Below are 17365 nucleotides of genomic sequence, written 5' to 3'. Positions count from 1 at the left end.
CCACAATGTTCTAGAGATACAACTGGTCGGGGCAAGTTTTGGTTCCCTAATGAGTCCATAGCAGGATGAAACCAGTTGGCATGCATAATCTAGGAGAGCTGGTATCGGTTATGGGGGATTTCGGTACGACGCACGAACAAGAAGAAATGCCGAACTTGAGTATATGACATTGTGGTCTTAACTCTTGTTCTGAAGATTAAATTATGAACCACGACACTATAAGACAATTCTTAGCTCACATGGGTTAGTCTAGAAGTATTCGTGGACTAAAATTGATTATAGCGTCTGTTAATAAGAGCTTAAGAAAATCTAGTTGAAATTTATTTCCTAGGGAAAAATTGCACGGTCACTATTATCAAAATTCTACTTTAGACAACCAGCTCAAATAACCATAACTTAACTCTTTTTTTTTTTTTTTTTTTCTATTTTAGCTCAAAGATCAATCAAAAGTTGTCGCGGACCTAAATCACCACATAATTTTTTATTTTATTTTTCACTATTTTTTTATAATGATTGTTAATAAAAACACTTAAGTAAATTTGATTTAATCATATACTAAGCAACTCTAAAAACAACCATAAAATTTGATTCAACTTATTAACTCTTGTATACATGTCATGATCTACATATATCTCTATATTTTTCAACAAGCTTCTATGTCTACACTCCACAAAATTCCATTCAACTTATTTAAACAATATATATATTTAAACAAAAAGTGGGATTAAACAAGATCAAAAAGAATGTTACTCCTTCTTTAGCCCTGATTCTTTAGGACTTTCTCCTGCTTTTTGAACAACTTCAACCGGAATAACAGGAATAGAATCCCACCATCCTTTCAACCGTTGGTTTCCCATTATATTTTTCTTATCCCTACGATCACCCGGGTTCAATTTCACTGCAAATGTCGATAGTAGGGCCGACATGATGATATATTTGAGAGGGATAACCAGTAATATCACCGCACATCCAATCATGACAACAATCATCGTGTTTGTGTGCTGCAATGAAACCAATAGAAAATTGTTTGATTGCCATTTAGTTCAACATTCAGTGCGATTTACCAAACAACCTGAACTAAAGTGAAGGCACACAATTTCATACCTTGGGTGCATTCGCGAGCCATATTGACCTTATTTTCAGCAATGAAACATTTACAGATTGTAAAATATTGTAAATAGTGTTAATTCCATGTTGTGCTGCCACTATGCTATCCACTGCTGTTTGGTCGTTATTATTGCAAACAACAAACTTTGTTTGCTTTCCCACTTCGTATTTTCTTGCCCAAATCATCTTTGAAACTAGCCACAATAAGAATGCTGCTATTGCCTTCCCAACCCACTCTCTGAAAATATAACCACCATTAAAGTTAAACCATAACAACATTTTAACCAAAATTAGAAAAAATGTAAAATTACTTACTTGTATACAACAAGTAGCGAAGTGCTCATCACTGTTGCGGTGGTTGTAGGATTTTTCCACTCGATGACTTCTTGAAACCATGGTAATGCATTTTTTAATGGCTTCATAAGCTCCTATATGACAAAATATAAACTCATAAATCAAGCATGATAATCACTAAATATTATTCGGATTATAAGATTTTAAAATAAGTTAATAACAAATATGACAAAAAATGGGAGGGTTATATCAAAAAATGACCACCTTTATTTCACTTGCCGTGAAAAAAAAATAGAACATCACAAAGTACTACTTTTTTTTTTTTTTTGGCAAAATTTGTTTTTTCAATAACTTTTTAACAGAAAATGTTATTTTCATGATATTGGTTAACATAATTTTTTTTGGTTGTGATTAAATAATTTAAATTTGTACCATCAATACAAGAGCACTGTCGCCAATTCCATCTTCTTTCAGCTCATCAGCAGTAGCTTTAGCCGAATTAATCTCTTTCGCCTCTTCTCTAACTTGCTCAACAGCAGTCTCCAATGACAATAAATTGTCAGGTTGATTATTTACATTTTTATCAGATTGTTCAACCGATATATCCGCTTCTGCACACGGAATACAAGCGGAGACGTTTACATTCCGTAATATTGAACTCGCACTACACGGGTGTCCACTTTTTACAGATTTTAAACTTTCAGCGAGCTCATGTAGCACATTGCTTCCTGTAGGTAATTCATCAAATAATGCAAAGATTAGGAAATTTTTGGGATTTGGGGGAGAGATTCTGAGCATTTCTCTTGCTGCGTGGAGTCGGATTATGCCTAATATTGTTCTTGCGTGCATCTCCCATGCTTCTAAGGGGGATTCCACTTTGAATTTTGATAGAAATTTGTGTAAGAGCATGATTTCGTTGACCAGAGCTAGCCAATGGTCGCGTCGTGTGCAACTTGTTAGTTCTGGGAACTCGATTTGAAAACCATCTTCCCTGAATTTGAACCAAAAAGTTCAAATAAATTGAAATATAGAAAACGTGGTGAGTCTTTTGAATATATTATTTATCTTTAACTGATGTAATAGTCTTAATAATACTATTATATTTATTAGTTTTTTGTAACAAATTTGGGTTATCTTTTTTATTACAACAATTTGGAAGTTATATTATTAGATGATTATGTAAACCAAATAATTATTTGTATACAATTAGTTTTTGAATTGATTATCATATTATAATGTTTTAACTTTGAGATTATTATGACTATCATATTTTAAAAAAGTTTGAAACATAAATACTAAATTTAATATATATCATACATTATTATTGGTATAACTTATAATACAATATTGCAGATAACAAGTATTGTATTACACTATTACAATCACATTATGATCGCATAAATGCCAAAATGGGTGGAGTAGTTTCACAAAATGATTACCTTTTTGGTACTTAACATTATATAACCACTAGTTTCGCAATAGGCCATTGCGAATTGTGAAATAGTTTTGTACCACAAAAAAACCTTCAAAAATATATTTCGAAGGAAAATCATATAATTATTTTGCAATATCATATTCTTTTCCAAAAATTTTTCTATTCTTTTTAAGTATTTTGTGGTGAGGATTATTTTGTTCCAGAGTCCCAAAATGTTAGTTATTTGCTTAATTTACTCCTCCCATTTTGTCATTTTTGTTATTATCCCTTAAATAAGCTTAATTTAGAGACATCAGTGTAAAAGAAAAAAATTCAATACCAAAGATGGTGCAAATGAATTGTAAAACACCAAAATTGGCATTTCACTATTCAGCAGCACCAAAATGGTGTTGGATTAGAGATGTTTAACACCAAATTCGGTGTAAAAAATGAGTTTTCATATAATTTTGTAGAACTTATTCAGTACATGAAATAGTAATTAATCTCACAGCTCAGCAGACTCATAAACAATGGCTTTGTCGAAAAGAGGAGCACCAAAAGGGCCTGTGGCTGCTGGTTTTATTGAGTGGTCAATGTCCTTTGACAAGTCAAGCTTGAATGCATCTTCATATGTCATTGACCCCGATGCCTCAAAGTAGAGTGCATAATTGGTTAATGTAAGCCTACCTAAAAAATTCAGCTATATGAGAATAGCACCAAGGATGTATCAGATCACATTCTTAAAATAAATTATGTAAAATTACTAAAAAAAAAAAAATAAAGAAAACAGAAATACAAAATTATCACAAACCAGGCCAACTTTGTTTCCCGATATGACGTATTACTCTTTGTGAAGTAGCGGTTCCTTCAACATGTAGAATAAACTCATCGTCTGCCATTTCCACGTTCCTTGGTGTTGCTTGTTTTTGTAAATGTTGTACACATCTAACATCAATAAATTAGAATTTTTATAAAGTATCATGTCAATTTTTTGCATAATTCATTATTTACTCTTTGATCACTAAGAGTGTGTTTGGTTGTAGGAAAGTTTCTACTTTTCTATGAAAATTTTGAAAATGTACTTGGTAGATTCAGTTTTCAAAAAAATTCCAAGAAAATGAAGAATCTTAGTTTTCAAATTTGTATGTAAATTAGAAAAGTGATTTTTACAGTTTTCTAAAGTTTTCTACAGTTCTAAAATGGAAAATGAAAACTCTACGGTTTCAACTAAATGCGTTTTTCTAAATTTTTTTATTGAAAACTAAAAAGAAAACTTAACTCTATTTTCTGGAAACGTTTTCTAGAAAAATGAGAACTATTTTCCATAACCAAACGCACCCTAAGGATTTTGTTCTTGATGGAATTGGAATTCGAGATTCCAATCCTAGAGTGTTTGGTTGCCTAGTGGATGGAATTCAATTATGTCGTAATCGTTCAAATTTTGAATCTTTGATGGGTTTTGCTATTTCTTGAGGAGGGTGGGAAGGAATTCATTTCCAATCTTCCTTTTTATTAGGGAGAACGAAACATTTCCAATCTTCCTTGTTATTCAATTATATATTTTGAAAATTGAAATATATTTCACTCTTTTTACCAATAAGAGCATGTATTTTTTTTTATCTATAATAGCAATGTACTTATATTTCCTTATCATTTAGCAACATACGTGCACTTTTTTTACATGTAATTACAACTTGTAGCGAATGAAGTACACTACCTATTATTATGGGCAAAAAAATCGAGTAAGTTGCTATTATCGGTAAATAAATGTACGTACGTTGCTAAATGGATAACAAATAAAATACATCTTTCATATTAGAAGTGAGAGCAACATACAATACTATTTACTGCCAATTGCCCTCGTATATACAATATACAACAATATATTTTATTATAAATTAGAATTTAGAAATTGTTTAATGTTTATCACTGAATTCCATTCCATTTTCTGCCACCCAAACGTGTGACTAATTGTGATTCATTCAGATTCCAATCCTTTTGACACGTTTCATTCCTTCCAAAACATTCAACAAACCAAACACCCCTAATGATTTTATTTGAAAATAGATTCAGTTTCATGTAGAAGGTGAAAGTCAAAAAAGTTACTTGGCAATTTCTTGAAGAAATTTGTCATAAGCAGGATAATGAAGCCGGTTTTGTGTACTTGATGTTAGTGTCTCGAAAGTAAACTTCCCATTAATGAAATCAGCCACCAAAGGAACTAATGATCCCAACCACACAAACGCATCTTCTCCAACATTTGGCTTATCATTAACCTACTAACACATGATATGGGATTACAAAAGCTACCATAATAAATCTATTATAAATATTTAAGAACTATATATTTATATGTTATTAGAAAAAAGATGAAATTTTAAACACTATACGATGGTAGATGATGGCTTACAAGGAGTGGCATGATGTCTGAATAGAAGAGAGGAATGTCATCTTGTTTGTTAGATGATTTTGCAGGTTTCTTTTTATCTTCTTTCTCTTTTGCGGGTTTCTTCATTTCTTCTTTCTCATTTGCCATACATTCCTAATACCATCGTTAGAAGCGAACACAATATCGAAAAGCCATTTTTTAAGAACAAAGCTACCAAGTTCTATATGAAGTTAGGAGGCTTTTATCGAGTTTGTAGTTCAAAAGATTGATTTACAGCTTACTATATAGCAGCCTATACATACTGAAGTGTTAGATTAGAAGTTTCTTAGGTTGAATGAATCAATTAGACATCGATCAATGTCTAGTTGCCTACAATATTTCATCTGTGTAAATGTAGTTTGCATTATGACAACTGTAATCAATTGTGAGTCTCTTAGAGATTCCTATTTTGTACATCTCTATTACATATCACTGATAAAACCAATAGCTTAAAAAGAAGAAAGAAACAAAGAAAATCATATGTACCATTTGAGCTTGTTCATCAGCGCGGGTAGGCTTCTCCCAAGCAAGCATCATATCAAAGCTCAACCGACTAAAGGTTCCTTCCCTAATCGTTTGTTCCATGTCTTTGCATATTTCATACAGCGCTTTCGAGGAGCAATATTCAACTAATTTCCTCGAGTATTGTTTCTTCTCCCCTTTCCATTTGTCATCAAAATCTTTGACCAATACGCTCACGGATGTCTTTAGTTTCCTGGGAATTCAATCAAAATCAACGTTAAATTCAAAATACTCGCAAGTTTCTGTATCGATCCAAAAATAAAAATGGAGATTAGTTACGTACAGGGCACATCGTTGAAGAACGTCGTCGGCAATTGAAGAGAGATTCTTCGTTCTTTCTTTTTGCTGATTTTGAATCATTTATTCGATTTTGAATATACAGATTTAAATATATACATACATATGGATCGTGTTCTGTGATCGCAACGGATGCGTTTTGTGTTTGTAGAAGCAGAAGTTTGCTGGGAACGAAGGAGTGCTCGGTGATATCAAAATTAGTGACACGCGGTGGACATGCATGATTTCAAGGGTGCCATATATATTGATAAATGAAAATAAACTAATTTTACATAACTTATTTATCTATTTGATTTATTTTTTACAACTAAATTATAAAACAAAATATGTTCATAGCGGATATGTTTTTTAGAAGCTAGGTTATTGATACAATTAATAAAAATCAAATATGTTGCCCATGCTCCGCATGGGTGGTGCCCGTCTGATTTGAATGTCGTTTTATTAAAAGATGTAGGTTGGATAATTCGACTCATAATTTTCACAAACGCAGACAGTTAGATAGAAAGCAGGAAAAAACAAATAAATAAAATAAAAATGAGGACCAATATAAAAAAAATATACCAAAAGAAGAAAATGACACACGGCAAAAAGTTTCGGACCGTTTTTTGTGTTTTTTATGAAAAAATATAAAAGTTCTAACTGTAAGGATCAAAAGTGTCAAAATGGATAAAGAATTAAAGGGGTTGGAATTAACAAGTTTTTAGAAAAGGGACTTGTCAATTCTTTAAAGTTTTGTGATCAAACTTTGAATTTTAAAAGGTTCCTAAAAAATGTAAAAATTTTAATTACAGGAACCAAAAGTATTAAAATGGCTAAAGAATAAGAGGATGTATTATATTAAGTTTTAATTGACTTAATAATTTTTTAAAAAGCTAATAAATCTAAAAAAATTACTTCTTAAGTTAATAGTCCTTTTTTCAAAGTGTTTTTTTTATCTTTCAAAAACTCATTTTGAATAAGTTAGAAATTGTGATTATTTCAAACAAAAATATAACTTATTCATTAAAATACATATAAAATAACTATAAGTAATTTAATTTTTTTTAAAAAGGTTTACAAGTTATAATTAATTAATACCATAATTGAAATTTTTTTATTTTTTTATTATCATGTAAACTAATAAATATTTTTATAAAATATAAAAAGAAATATTTATTAAGTTAAATAAATAATCCAAATGTCACCTAAGTTACATAAAAACTAAAATAATTAACCATTATAACATTATTAAGAACTTTAATTATGAAGTTATTTGAAACAAAAATTACAACCATTATGATTGAGAATGAGCGTTGAAGCCTTGTGACATTTTGGTAATTTGAGCAGGGAGAGTACGATGAGCGTACTAGGGCGCGTCCTAGTACGCCAGGTGTACATTTATGTACGTGGGACGTACTCTCGTTAGGAGAAAACCCTATTTTTTAGGGTTTGGGTGGTATATAAACATCATTATGGCTCATTTTACCCCCACTATTCCAACCTTCAAGCCCTTGAGTCGTTTTTGGCAAACCATAACCCCATAAGAGTGCATTTTGAGCTAAAAGTGTGTCCTTTATATGCTTAAGGAAGAAGGAGTTGCATCAAGGAGCCCAGAAGTTGAAGTAAGCTTGTGGATCTTGGATTATCACCTTCTTGGGAAGCTCCAGAAGGTAAAAAGTCTTTACCTTGATGTTTTGTTTGCTTGGGTATCGTTTTGGTAGCTTTTGTGCTTCTTCTTGTCCCAAAAGTCCTATTTCTATGGCTGTTTGGTTTTGGACGATGTGGGTTGTCCTTTCAGACCCTAAGAAGGGTCCTAAGCCATAAAAATGAGGTCACTTTAGCTAGTTTGGCTCCATGCTTCTTGTAGAAGGTCTTAATGGATTAAGACATTGTATTAAGGACTTTTTGGATGTGAAAAGTCATAAAGAACTTTATGAACCTAGTATGCCTCTAGACCTTGGATTTGAAGTATGAGCTCAAGTGCTAAAACCATTAAGCACTTAATGAAGAAGTTTGATATGCGAAGGTACGCCCTGCGTAACTTGATGTACGCCCCACGCACCCGGTCAGCCACCCCGATGGTGGTTCTCTGCGAAGTCTTGTGTAAGCTGAGCGTAACTTCAAAGTACTCCCCACGTACTTGCATAGGTCAACCTATGTTGAGTTAACTCGATTGGGTTGACTTGGCTTGGTTGACTCGGTGGGTTTTTAGACATTGACGTGTTGACTTTTAAGTTTGACCAAGTTTGACTTTTGAGGGTATTTTGGGTATTATTGGGATTTTGATGGAATTGGTCACTTGGTAGATGTAGGTATTGAGTAGAGAGTTAAGATTCGGAGTCGGGCCTTATCAGTTATGTTCAACTTGTGAAGTGAGTTTTCCTCACTGTACTTTCAGGTCGAAGGCACCAAGGCCGACCCTCTGGTTTGATAACCTGATATCATTGATATGCTAAGTATGGAATATATATGCATGCTAGTCTTGATATGCTAGTCTGGTAGATCTATAGGACTACCTATGATACTGCCCGTTTATCTGTTTATGATGTTATCTGTTATATGTCGACATATTGTGTGGGTTGGGTTAAGGTTGTACTACTTCGTGTTGTAGCCAACAAACCCTAGAGCATACTAGATATGAGCTGAGGGTCGGGGAGGGCATGCAAACTCATATCGGAGGGCTCATGAGCATTCCAGATACGAGCTGAGGGCTAGGAAAGGCATGCCAACGTCGTAATGAGGGCTTAATGGTATTTAGTTCGAGGACTGATCGGGCCGGGGAGCAATCCAAATATAAGTTGTGGGCCCAAGGGCAAGCCAGACTTATGTTGTGGGCTCAGGGGTAATCCAGTCTATTAGCTATGGACCCATTGCATGTTGTTATTGTATATGTGTTATTTGTATGTGTATTGGTATTTTGGAGGAACTCACTAAGCTTTGGGCTTAAAATTTTGGATTATGTTTTAGGTACCTCGGAGGATCGCGGGAAGGTGTAGGCATGATCGTGCACCTCCTCAAGTTTTGATTTCATGATTTTGGGAAAACTTTGATATTAAACCTGTTTTTTGAAAACTATTTGTAAGCAATGATGATTTATGTGTTGTTTTAAAAGTTTAAAATTTTCATGAATTTTGTGGATGTTACAAACTTAAATGAAAAAACACGAACAACCCTCATTCGGTTCATTTACAGCCCTACTTGAGACTAGCACAATACCACCAACAGAGCTAGGAAAAAAAATCAATCCTGTTACAGAAACAAAAACAAGAATGAATTTACATCCATAAATTTCTCTAACAAAGTGTAGCTATATCCATTCACAAATGAATACATTTCGTTATAAATACCAAGAAAAAAAATGTTTTGTTTGGTGGTCAATAACGCTAGTAGCAACAAGTCTGAAGAATGGTGGTCGTCGACTGGAGGATCGTCGGTTGTTTTCACGGTGAAACTAACCTGACAACAAAATCCAAAAATGGAGAAGAAATAGAGAGGAGGTTCGAGAAGAAGGGGCTTGTTAGGGTGTTTAATTTCCAGATGAAGGCGGTGTTGTGGTGGTGGAACTTCGACAACAGTGGAAAAGGCAGTGCGGTGTTGGTGCCCTGAAATGACCAAAGTATGAAAGTTAGTCCCGGGGGAGAAGACAAAGAGAAAGGGAAATGAGGGAACCACACAAACCGTTGTCGAAATTCGATGGCCTTCATCGCCTGTGACTTTGGTCTCTATTGGAAAGATAAGCTTCGCCAATGAATGAAAAGGGACAATGTAAAATGTGTTTTTACTTTAAAACATTAGTGACGACACCACATTTTACTTGAGGCAAAAAATCTCGCCATCCTCTTTTCGACCTTTAGCAGTGATGGTAAATGCCGGTACACCCTAGCCTCTGGATCACTATATACAATTAACGGCTTGGATTTACGGTGGACAAAGCAAATGGATCCCTAGTTATAGCTTTAGTGATAGTGACACCACTGTTAGCGGGGACGAAAGTATTAACAGCGACACTAAGTGTGTTTGTTCATTTCACCACTAAACCCTAATACTCTCGTCAGTCAACCCCACTATTAATGGTGCCACTGAAGCTTATTATTCTTGTAGTTGAGATATATTTTAATGTGAAAATAAGAAAATGTTTAGAAAAAATATCTTAAATAGATGTTGGTAGCTTTTTAGGTTTCGTCGTTATATAACGAGTCTACTACATAATGTTTAAATTTTGAAAAGATAATCATTTTGTTTTATTATTATTATTATTATTATTATTATTATTATTATTATTATTATTGTTGTTGTTGTTATTGTTGTTGTTTTGGTATTTTTTTACTTTTAAAATATAAAATGTGTCGGTCTATTAATGAATGTTAGAATTTAAAAGTAAGGGTGTTCAAAACTAAATTTCTGAAAATTTCATATGGTGGATATTAATATCTGTATCTATATCTGAAATTCAGATATCCCAAAATGTTGTATCTTCAATAAAGATTATAGTATCTTTTACAAAAAGGAAGTAATTTGTACACAAGAATTTTTTATCATACACAACAATTCATGTATTATATAATTGTACAATACAACATTTTAAAACATCAATTATTGTGTACCGAGAAAAATTGTTGTATATGGATTAACTCTATTTACAAAAATATACGTATCCTATATGAATATAAATTTTCTTTACATTTAACTAATTAAAAAATAAAATGAAATGCATTAACTTAATGCTTTAAACCGACCATAAACTCTTTGCATTTAACTAATTAACAAATAAAATGAAATGCATTAACTTAATGCTTTAAAGTGACCATATAGTCATAAACCATACTTCTTGAACCGTGCATTGATTTTTATGTTTAATGGATTAATATCCTCTTAATTTTCTTTTTTTTCATTTGAAATTATGACAAGTGTCTTAAAATATAATTAATGTTATTAAAATATGATACTTGTCACAATTTCATGTAGGTAGGTGTCTGATAATGGAGCGGGTTTTGACCCTGATCCGATCCAAACCCTTAACAATTATACGGGTTTTGTGCATACTTTTTGATCCATTTACCCGTTAACGACCTGCACCCGCTAACTCTTTTATTAAAAGGGTCGGGTATGGATCATCATTTATCCGCTCCATTTATAACCTGCCCCATATAAATTTTAGAATTATACATTTTTATTTTATATTGCCTAAGTTTTACTTCAAATTCCAATCGAAAGTCCAAAAAGAAAATGCCAAAGACTAAACTGTTTTTACATAGGACTCGATGACTCACCTTCTAGATTTCCAGTCTTCTCCCAAGAATCATGATATCATTTCATTTATATTTCATCATATAATCACCAATTTCATTTATAGAACAATAAATTCATTTATCAATCGGAAGAAAGTTTGTAATAGTTATTCTCTATTAATGCAATAGAGGGTCAAAAACCAATCGGAAGTAAATACAATAATGATTTTAATTCCAATCGAAACTCTTCGAGTACATATTGTGTTTTCTAAATCAACATTTGTTTTATTTAACAAATGTGATTTTATGATTTAAATAAAATGAGTTTGATTATTCAAAAAACCTACGAGTTAAGGGACGAGTTTGGATATTTGCTGATTTAATGGATAATTGTATGAGTTTGATTATTCAAAACCCTGCGGATTACGGAGTGAGTTTGGTTGAGTTTTGGAATTTTTTAAAATGGTTTGGATTAAGGTCGGTTCGTTTCAAACCCGCCTCATTTCCAAGTCTACACGTAGGGAGAAAATTTATGAGGATATTTAACTTCTCTATCTCAATTATTATCCAAAATTAGCCCCTTGCCCATGTATGTTTGCTAATTTAGTTGAAGATTAACCGAAATAGTGTAATTAATTAAGGTCATCAGTTAAGATTAAACTATGTAATTACCCAAAGACAGAAAGCATAATGACTTAAAAACTAGAATTTACAACACAATGAATTTATAATAGTCAAACAATATCTTTTTAAGTATCGTTTAATATTACAATTTCATTTTCATTATGTTTAAAACATGGCATGGATAAAAGCTTGGTATGAAAAGACAAACAACACAAAAACTAGAAAAAAAAAACATTTGATAGTGAAAGTGAAATGCCTTAGAGAGGTGGGTATGGGCAACGCTACAAGGGGCTATTGTGTGTTATAACATGTGAACACCGCCTCCCTTCCTCGTTTTCAGGCGTTATTAACCTGCGCGTTACTCCCCATTACCACCATAACATGTTATAACACGGTTTTTTTTTTTTTGTCTTTTTCCTAATAACACTGGCCCACACCTATCAGTCTTACGTATAAAGTATAAAGTTAGCGAACTAAGCCCTCCGTCTCAAACTATCACCATGTATTTAACTTTGAATTAAAAATTATATATTAAAATTATAAATATATTGGATTTGGGATATCGAAAATATCCGAAATTCTTGAAAATAGCTATCCGAATCCAAATCGAAAAATCACATATCCAAAAGTTCGGATAATTTTGTCTCAGATATTTGGATTTGGATCGGATCTTCGAATTAGGATCTTTGTTAACACTGCTAATTAGAATATGTAAAGAATTATGGAATTATATTCGGTTATCAATAAAAATATAAAACTATTAGCGTACATTGTACTTATCTTTGTAATTAGTAATAGTTATATCTTGTAGTTTCCTTGTGGCTCAAGACTTTCCATATAGATAGGACCCCATGTGTATATAACATCGATCGCAATGGAAAAATAATAAGGCAAGGGATTAACTTCTTTCAAACACAATAATCTGAAACTAGAAAACTTGGAGAATATTGTAAGTTATTTGGAAATTGTTGTAAGCTTTCTTGTACGATTCGTATTAAAAAAACAAAATTCTCATGTTCATTGTACAATCTTTTACTCACAATCACACACAGTTTCTATGGAAGAACACCAGTAAACGTGAATGTTGCTGGGAAACACACATTCTGCATTTTTTTTTAAACTATAAAACCCATAAACCCTTAACGTTTCTTCCACCAAATTAAACCCCTCTTTCTCTTTCAATTTAATTCATACTTAAAACCTCCCAATGGATCCATCATTCACTCAAGAATCCCGAGCCCAGAAATCATTGGTTGCTTCTTCTGTAAAGAGCAACTCCTTTTCCTCAATGTCAAAGATTTCCGGGTGTTCAGGAGAAATTTCAAGCAATAAAAATATTAATTTCTACGTCAACTTTGAAGAATTCAAAAACCCAATTCAAGAAACATCTAAAAAGTCCCAGCTGATTCTTGAATATATACCTTCTGAGAAACTATGGCGCAAAACTCAGAAGCGTTTTCCTAAAACTGATCTTAAATATGATGATGTTTATAATTGGTTAATCAACATTAATCATGAGATGTTTGAGAGGTTTGAAGTTTCTGTTGATGAGATTAAAAAATCAAGATATAAAGAACAGAAGCTAATAAATCTAACTGACGATACTAAATTTCAATTAGTTAATCTAAAGAAAGAGAAAGTCATTGAGAAAGATTTGTTTGTTAATAGTAATTTCTCTAACATGGAAGCTAATCATTCTTCATCTGTGAAGGTGGTTTCTTTGGAAGATAATGCAATGTTGACACAAAGGCCAAAAGTGTCTTTTCACATGAATTGGATTCCAAAGCCGCAAGATGTGTACAACATAGTGGTGAACAATTTAAATCAACCTTTTCAGCATGTTTGGTTGAAGACTAGTGAGGATGGGTCTAGACTCATACACCCATTGGTTAGTTTCTTTTCTTTCTTTCATATCTAATGTGATGCTTTTTCTTTGATTTTTCACTTTTCAATTCCATGATAGATTCAAAGCAAGAAAATATTATATTAGTCGATCTTTAACTTCTTATGTATGATCAATAACACAAGTAAAGTGACTTTGTTTAATATGTCATGAAAAGCATAAATGTTATGGTTTTGTGTAATAGCCAAAAATATTCTTCATACATGTAGTTTACTTCTCTTCTACACACAGGAAAAACATTCGGTTTTCGACTTTGTTAATAAAAGTATGAACAATACCGAGCCTATAAAGCCACCTCCGGTTGAAATAACACCATTAAAGCTTGTAGAAGATGTCAAAGACTTGAAAGAACTTGTTGCAAAGTTGCATGACACTAATGAATTTGCGGTAATTTGCACTTTCTTCCATTGACCATGTTTGACTTTGAGAGTGACAAGCTACTTTTCTTTTGAAATTAGACATTAATTGCATCATTCTATGTTTTTTCTTTAGGTTGATTTGGAACACAACCAATATCGATCTTTCCAAGGTTTAACTTGCTTAATGCAAATATCTACACGAACAGAAGATTTCATTGTTGATACACTCAAACTTCGTGTTCACATTGGTCCATATTTGCGAGAGATTTTCAAAGATCCAACTAAAAGAAAGGTATATATATAATCTTATGTATACAATGATTACAATCTGTGGCTCATATTATATATCGAATTCCACCATTTATAACAATATATATATATATATATATATATATATATATATATATATATATATATATATATATATATATATATATACACCTCATCAGGTTATGCATGGAGCAGATAAAGATATTTTATGGCTGCAACGAGACTTTGGCATATATGTTTGCAATATGTTTGACACCGGACAGGTTATCTTTCTTCATAAAATTTTCAAATCCAAATTTATTTTATAAAATTATTTTCGTGTTGACTTGATGAATTGTAAATCTTTAAATCTTAGGCTTCTCGGGTGTTGAAAATGGAGAGAAATCGTTTGGACTATTTGTTGATATACTTTTGTGGGGTTGCTACAAATAAAGAGTATGTATCTTCCCTCGTTAAAATCCTTTTTTTAATTCAAAGTTCGATTTTTTTTTCGCTGGAAAACATAAAAAAAATATAATTAAGATGTGTTACTTATTTTTGCAGATACCAAACTGCAGACTGGCGACTTCGCCCATTGACAGATGAAATGCTGAGGTAAATGTCAAGTTTTTCTCATATTTGTCCATTAAATCGTTCTTTTTTAACGTATTGTTTTGGTTTTTATTTTGGCAGATATGCAAGAGAAGACACACATTACCTTTTGTATGTATACGATCTTATGAAAAAAAGGTTGCTTTCATCATCAACAGATCCGAATAACCCTGATGCACTTCTTGTAGAAGTAAGCACCAATATTCTTCGATGTGTTCTTTGTGTATCTCGTGAGATTTTGTATTTTGTAATATTTTTCTCATTATTTTTGTTTTCAGGTGTATCAACGCAGTTACGATGTATGCATGCAGTTATATGAGAAAGACATTCTCACCGAGAATTCATATCTCAACATATACGGGTTTATTTCTTATTATATTAAATTAGCACAAACACATTTTTTTTCATTATTTTATATAAAAATCCACTTACATATATACAACACTCGATTTATGATAATGTAGGTTGCATGAAGCTGATCTCAATGGTCAACAACTTTCCATTGTTGCAGTACGACATCGTATTTCCATTGCATATTTCAAAGAAATTAACTTTCTCTCGTACATGTTTGAATAATTTAAGGTTTTTTTTTTTTGTTTTTTTTAATGGCACACAGGCGCTTTGTGAATGGAGAGACATTGTTGCACGTGCAGAAGATGAAAGTACTGGATATGTATTGCCAAACAAAATTCTTATCGAAATTGGTAACTCAAAAACAAATACTTTTAGTTTCTCCCATGTTTTTGATCGAATTCAACTCTTTTCTTTTAGCTTTACTATCAAAATCTTATCGAATTTGGTAACTTAATATGTAGCCAAGAAGATGCCGATCACAAAGGAAGATCTACGTGGCTTGTTGACGTCTAATCACCCCCACATCGAGCGTAACCTCACTTCCATTGTTAGCATTATTCAGAATTCTATGTATAACGCAGCTGAGTTTGAAGGTGTTGCTAGGAGACTCAAGGAAGAACACATGGAAATGGTAAGTCATCAGTTTTTGCATTTTTAATTCTTCTTATACGTAAATGCATGAAAATTACTTTTTTGAATGCACAGAAATGGTTTGAAGAAGTTTCAGCTTCGAGTGGTGCAATTGGAGCAAATAGTTTCAGCAACATCGCTGGAAATCAATCAGGGAAGAAAGCTGGAAGTGTTGTCGCCGGAGTCAACTGGAATATTCCGATGAACGGATCAGGGTTCACGAACACCAAAGTACCGCTGCAGAACATGGTAGAAAATATTTGCGTTGGAAATGCAGCCGGAAATAGGAAATCGGATCTTGATTCAAAGCTATCATCGAGCTTCCCGAAGTGTTTACAGACCTCTAACGGAAGGATAATGATGAAGCAGAAGGAAGAAGACAAAGATGATGGTAAGAAGGTGATACCGGAAAAGTGGATAGTGAATAAGTCTGCCGGAGGTTGCAAGGATGGTGGCGGAGGAAGGCTAAGGCCTCGATCTGGGCTTGTTACCGACATTGTTAACCGGGTTTAGAGCTTGGCTTTGAAGATCTGGGCATGGCAAAGGCCCAGATTTAGGCCTGTTTAGGAAAGAGAGCCTATGGTTTATTTTAAGAAGTGTTGGAATAAAATGTTAGAGAGGACTATTTGGACAGCGGTTTAAAGTTTGCCAAGTTGAGAAAGTTTAGATAGTTTCAGATTTTGTAGTAATTTGTTTTGGATAATTGTTATTTTCCTACTTTATCTTTTTGTTTGATGTACACCTATTTATAAGGCTATTTGATTAATGTATAATGAGTGGATTACCTCTAACTCCTAATATCCTCAATCTTTGGTATAATTAAGATAGATAAAGAGAAACAGATGACTAAACTGAAGCTTTATTCTCCAACTAAAGAAACAACAAACTGCCATGAAAATAAAATAGTCTACACATCCTACTGTAATCGTGGCTTTTGAAAGAGTGAAAGTAACTTTACTCAACCTACTATTCATTCCTTCTATCGACAATATAAACATATTGGAATATGTTGGAGAATTTCGTTGAAGTGGAACGAGTAGTGGTTGGTTATTGAATTTTGTGTTGCTAGACCACTTGTAGTCAATCTTATTGAGGCTCAACAAGAGAAATTAAAGTTACAAGGATCTCACCCAAAAATTATCCTTTTCAAGCCATCGATCGATCATTTCTCGATAAAGTTCTCAACAAAGGTACCTCCAAGGATATTTGTATGAGATGTATATGTTGTCTCATATTAAGTCTTCAAAAGAGCTCTCGTACGAAAAGAGTATAGATTCCAAGATATATAAACACTTATAAGACCATGCCGCAACGATATAAGATATACTAACACTAACAGAGATGGAGGTTCGATGAGCACATCAG

The 17365-nt window shown here is 32.7% G+C and overlaps 2 protein-coding genes across 2 annotated transcripts; one reads left to right on the top strand and one right to left on the bottom strand.

Moving 5' to 3' along the window:
- Positions 1-607: 607 nt before the first annotated feature.
- Positions 608-6207, bottom strand: LOC145001987 (uncharacterized). Its single transcript, XM_078961305.1, has 10 exons — positions 6049-6207; positions 5730-5958; positions 5199-5339; positions 4922-5091; positions 3627-3760; positions 3325-3502; positions 1834-2392; positions 1423-1535; positions 1105-1345; positions 608-1001 (listed from the first exon to the last, which is right to left on the bottom strand). Exons 1-10 carry the CDS (start codon positions 6123-6125, stop codon positions 747-749), a joined length of 2097 nt encoding a protein of 698 aa, XP_078817431.1. The 5' UTR covers positions 6126-6207; the 3' UTR covers positions 608-746.
- Positions 6208-12815: 6608 nt separating this feature from the next.
- On the top strand, positions 12816-16749 carry LOC145001593 (protein RRP6-like 2). Its single transcript, XM_078960954.1, has 12 exons — positions 12816-13781; positions 14028-14183; positions 14289-14447; positions 14605-14688; positions 14781-14860; positions 14969-15019; positions 15098-15206; positions 15295-15377; positions 15481-15526; positions 15633-15720; positions 15832-16001; positions 16076-16749. The coding sequence occupies exons 1-12, from the start codon at positions 13101-13103 to the stop codon at positions 16511-16513; spliced, it is 2145 nt and encodes a 714-aa protein (XP_078817080.1). The 5' UTR covers positions 12816-13100; the 3' UTR covers positions 16514-16749.
- Positions 16750-17365: the final 616 nt, after the last annotated feature.

The sequence above is a fragment of the Lactuca saligna genome, chromosome 6 (assembly GCF_052625555.1).
Source record: "Lactuca saligna cultivar CGN05327 chromosome 6, ASM5262555v1, whole genome shotgun sequence".
Lineage (NCBI taxonomy): Eukaryota > Viridiplantae > Streptophyta > Magnoliopsida > Asterales > Asteraceae > Lactuca > Lactuca saligna.
This window is presented reverse-complemented; position numbering and strand designations above follow the sequence as displayed.

Coding starts and splice junctions, on each gene's coding strand:
- LOC145001987 (XM_078961305.1), bottom strand. CDS start 6,125: ATGATTCAAAATCAGCAAAAAGAAAGAACGAAGAATCTCTCTTCAATT. Junction 5,340..5,729: donor CTGATGAACAAGCTCAAATG/GTACATATGATT, acceptor ATGGCAAATGAG/AAAGAAGAAATGAAGAAACC. Junction 3,761..4,921: donor TTTCTTCAAGAAATTGCCAA/GTAACTTTTTTG, acceptor TATTGATGTTAG/ATGTGTACAACATTTACAAA.
- LOC145001593 (XM_078960954.1), top strand. CDS start 13,101: ATGGATCCATCATTCACTCAAGAATCCCGAGCCCAGAAATCATTGGTT. Junction 15,020..15,097: donor TTGACAGATGAAATGCTGAG/GTAAATGTCAAG, acceptor TTATTTTGGCAG/ATATGCAAGAGAAGACACAC. Junction 15,378..15,480: donor TCATATCTCAACATATACGG/GTTTATTTCTTA, acceptor ATGATAATGTAG/GTTGCATGAAGCTGATCTCA.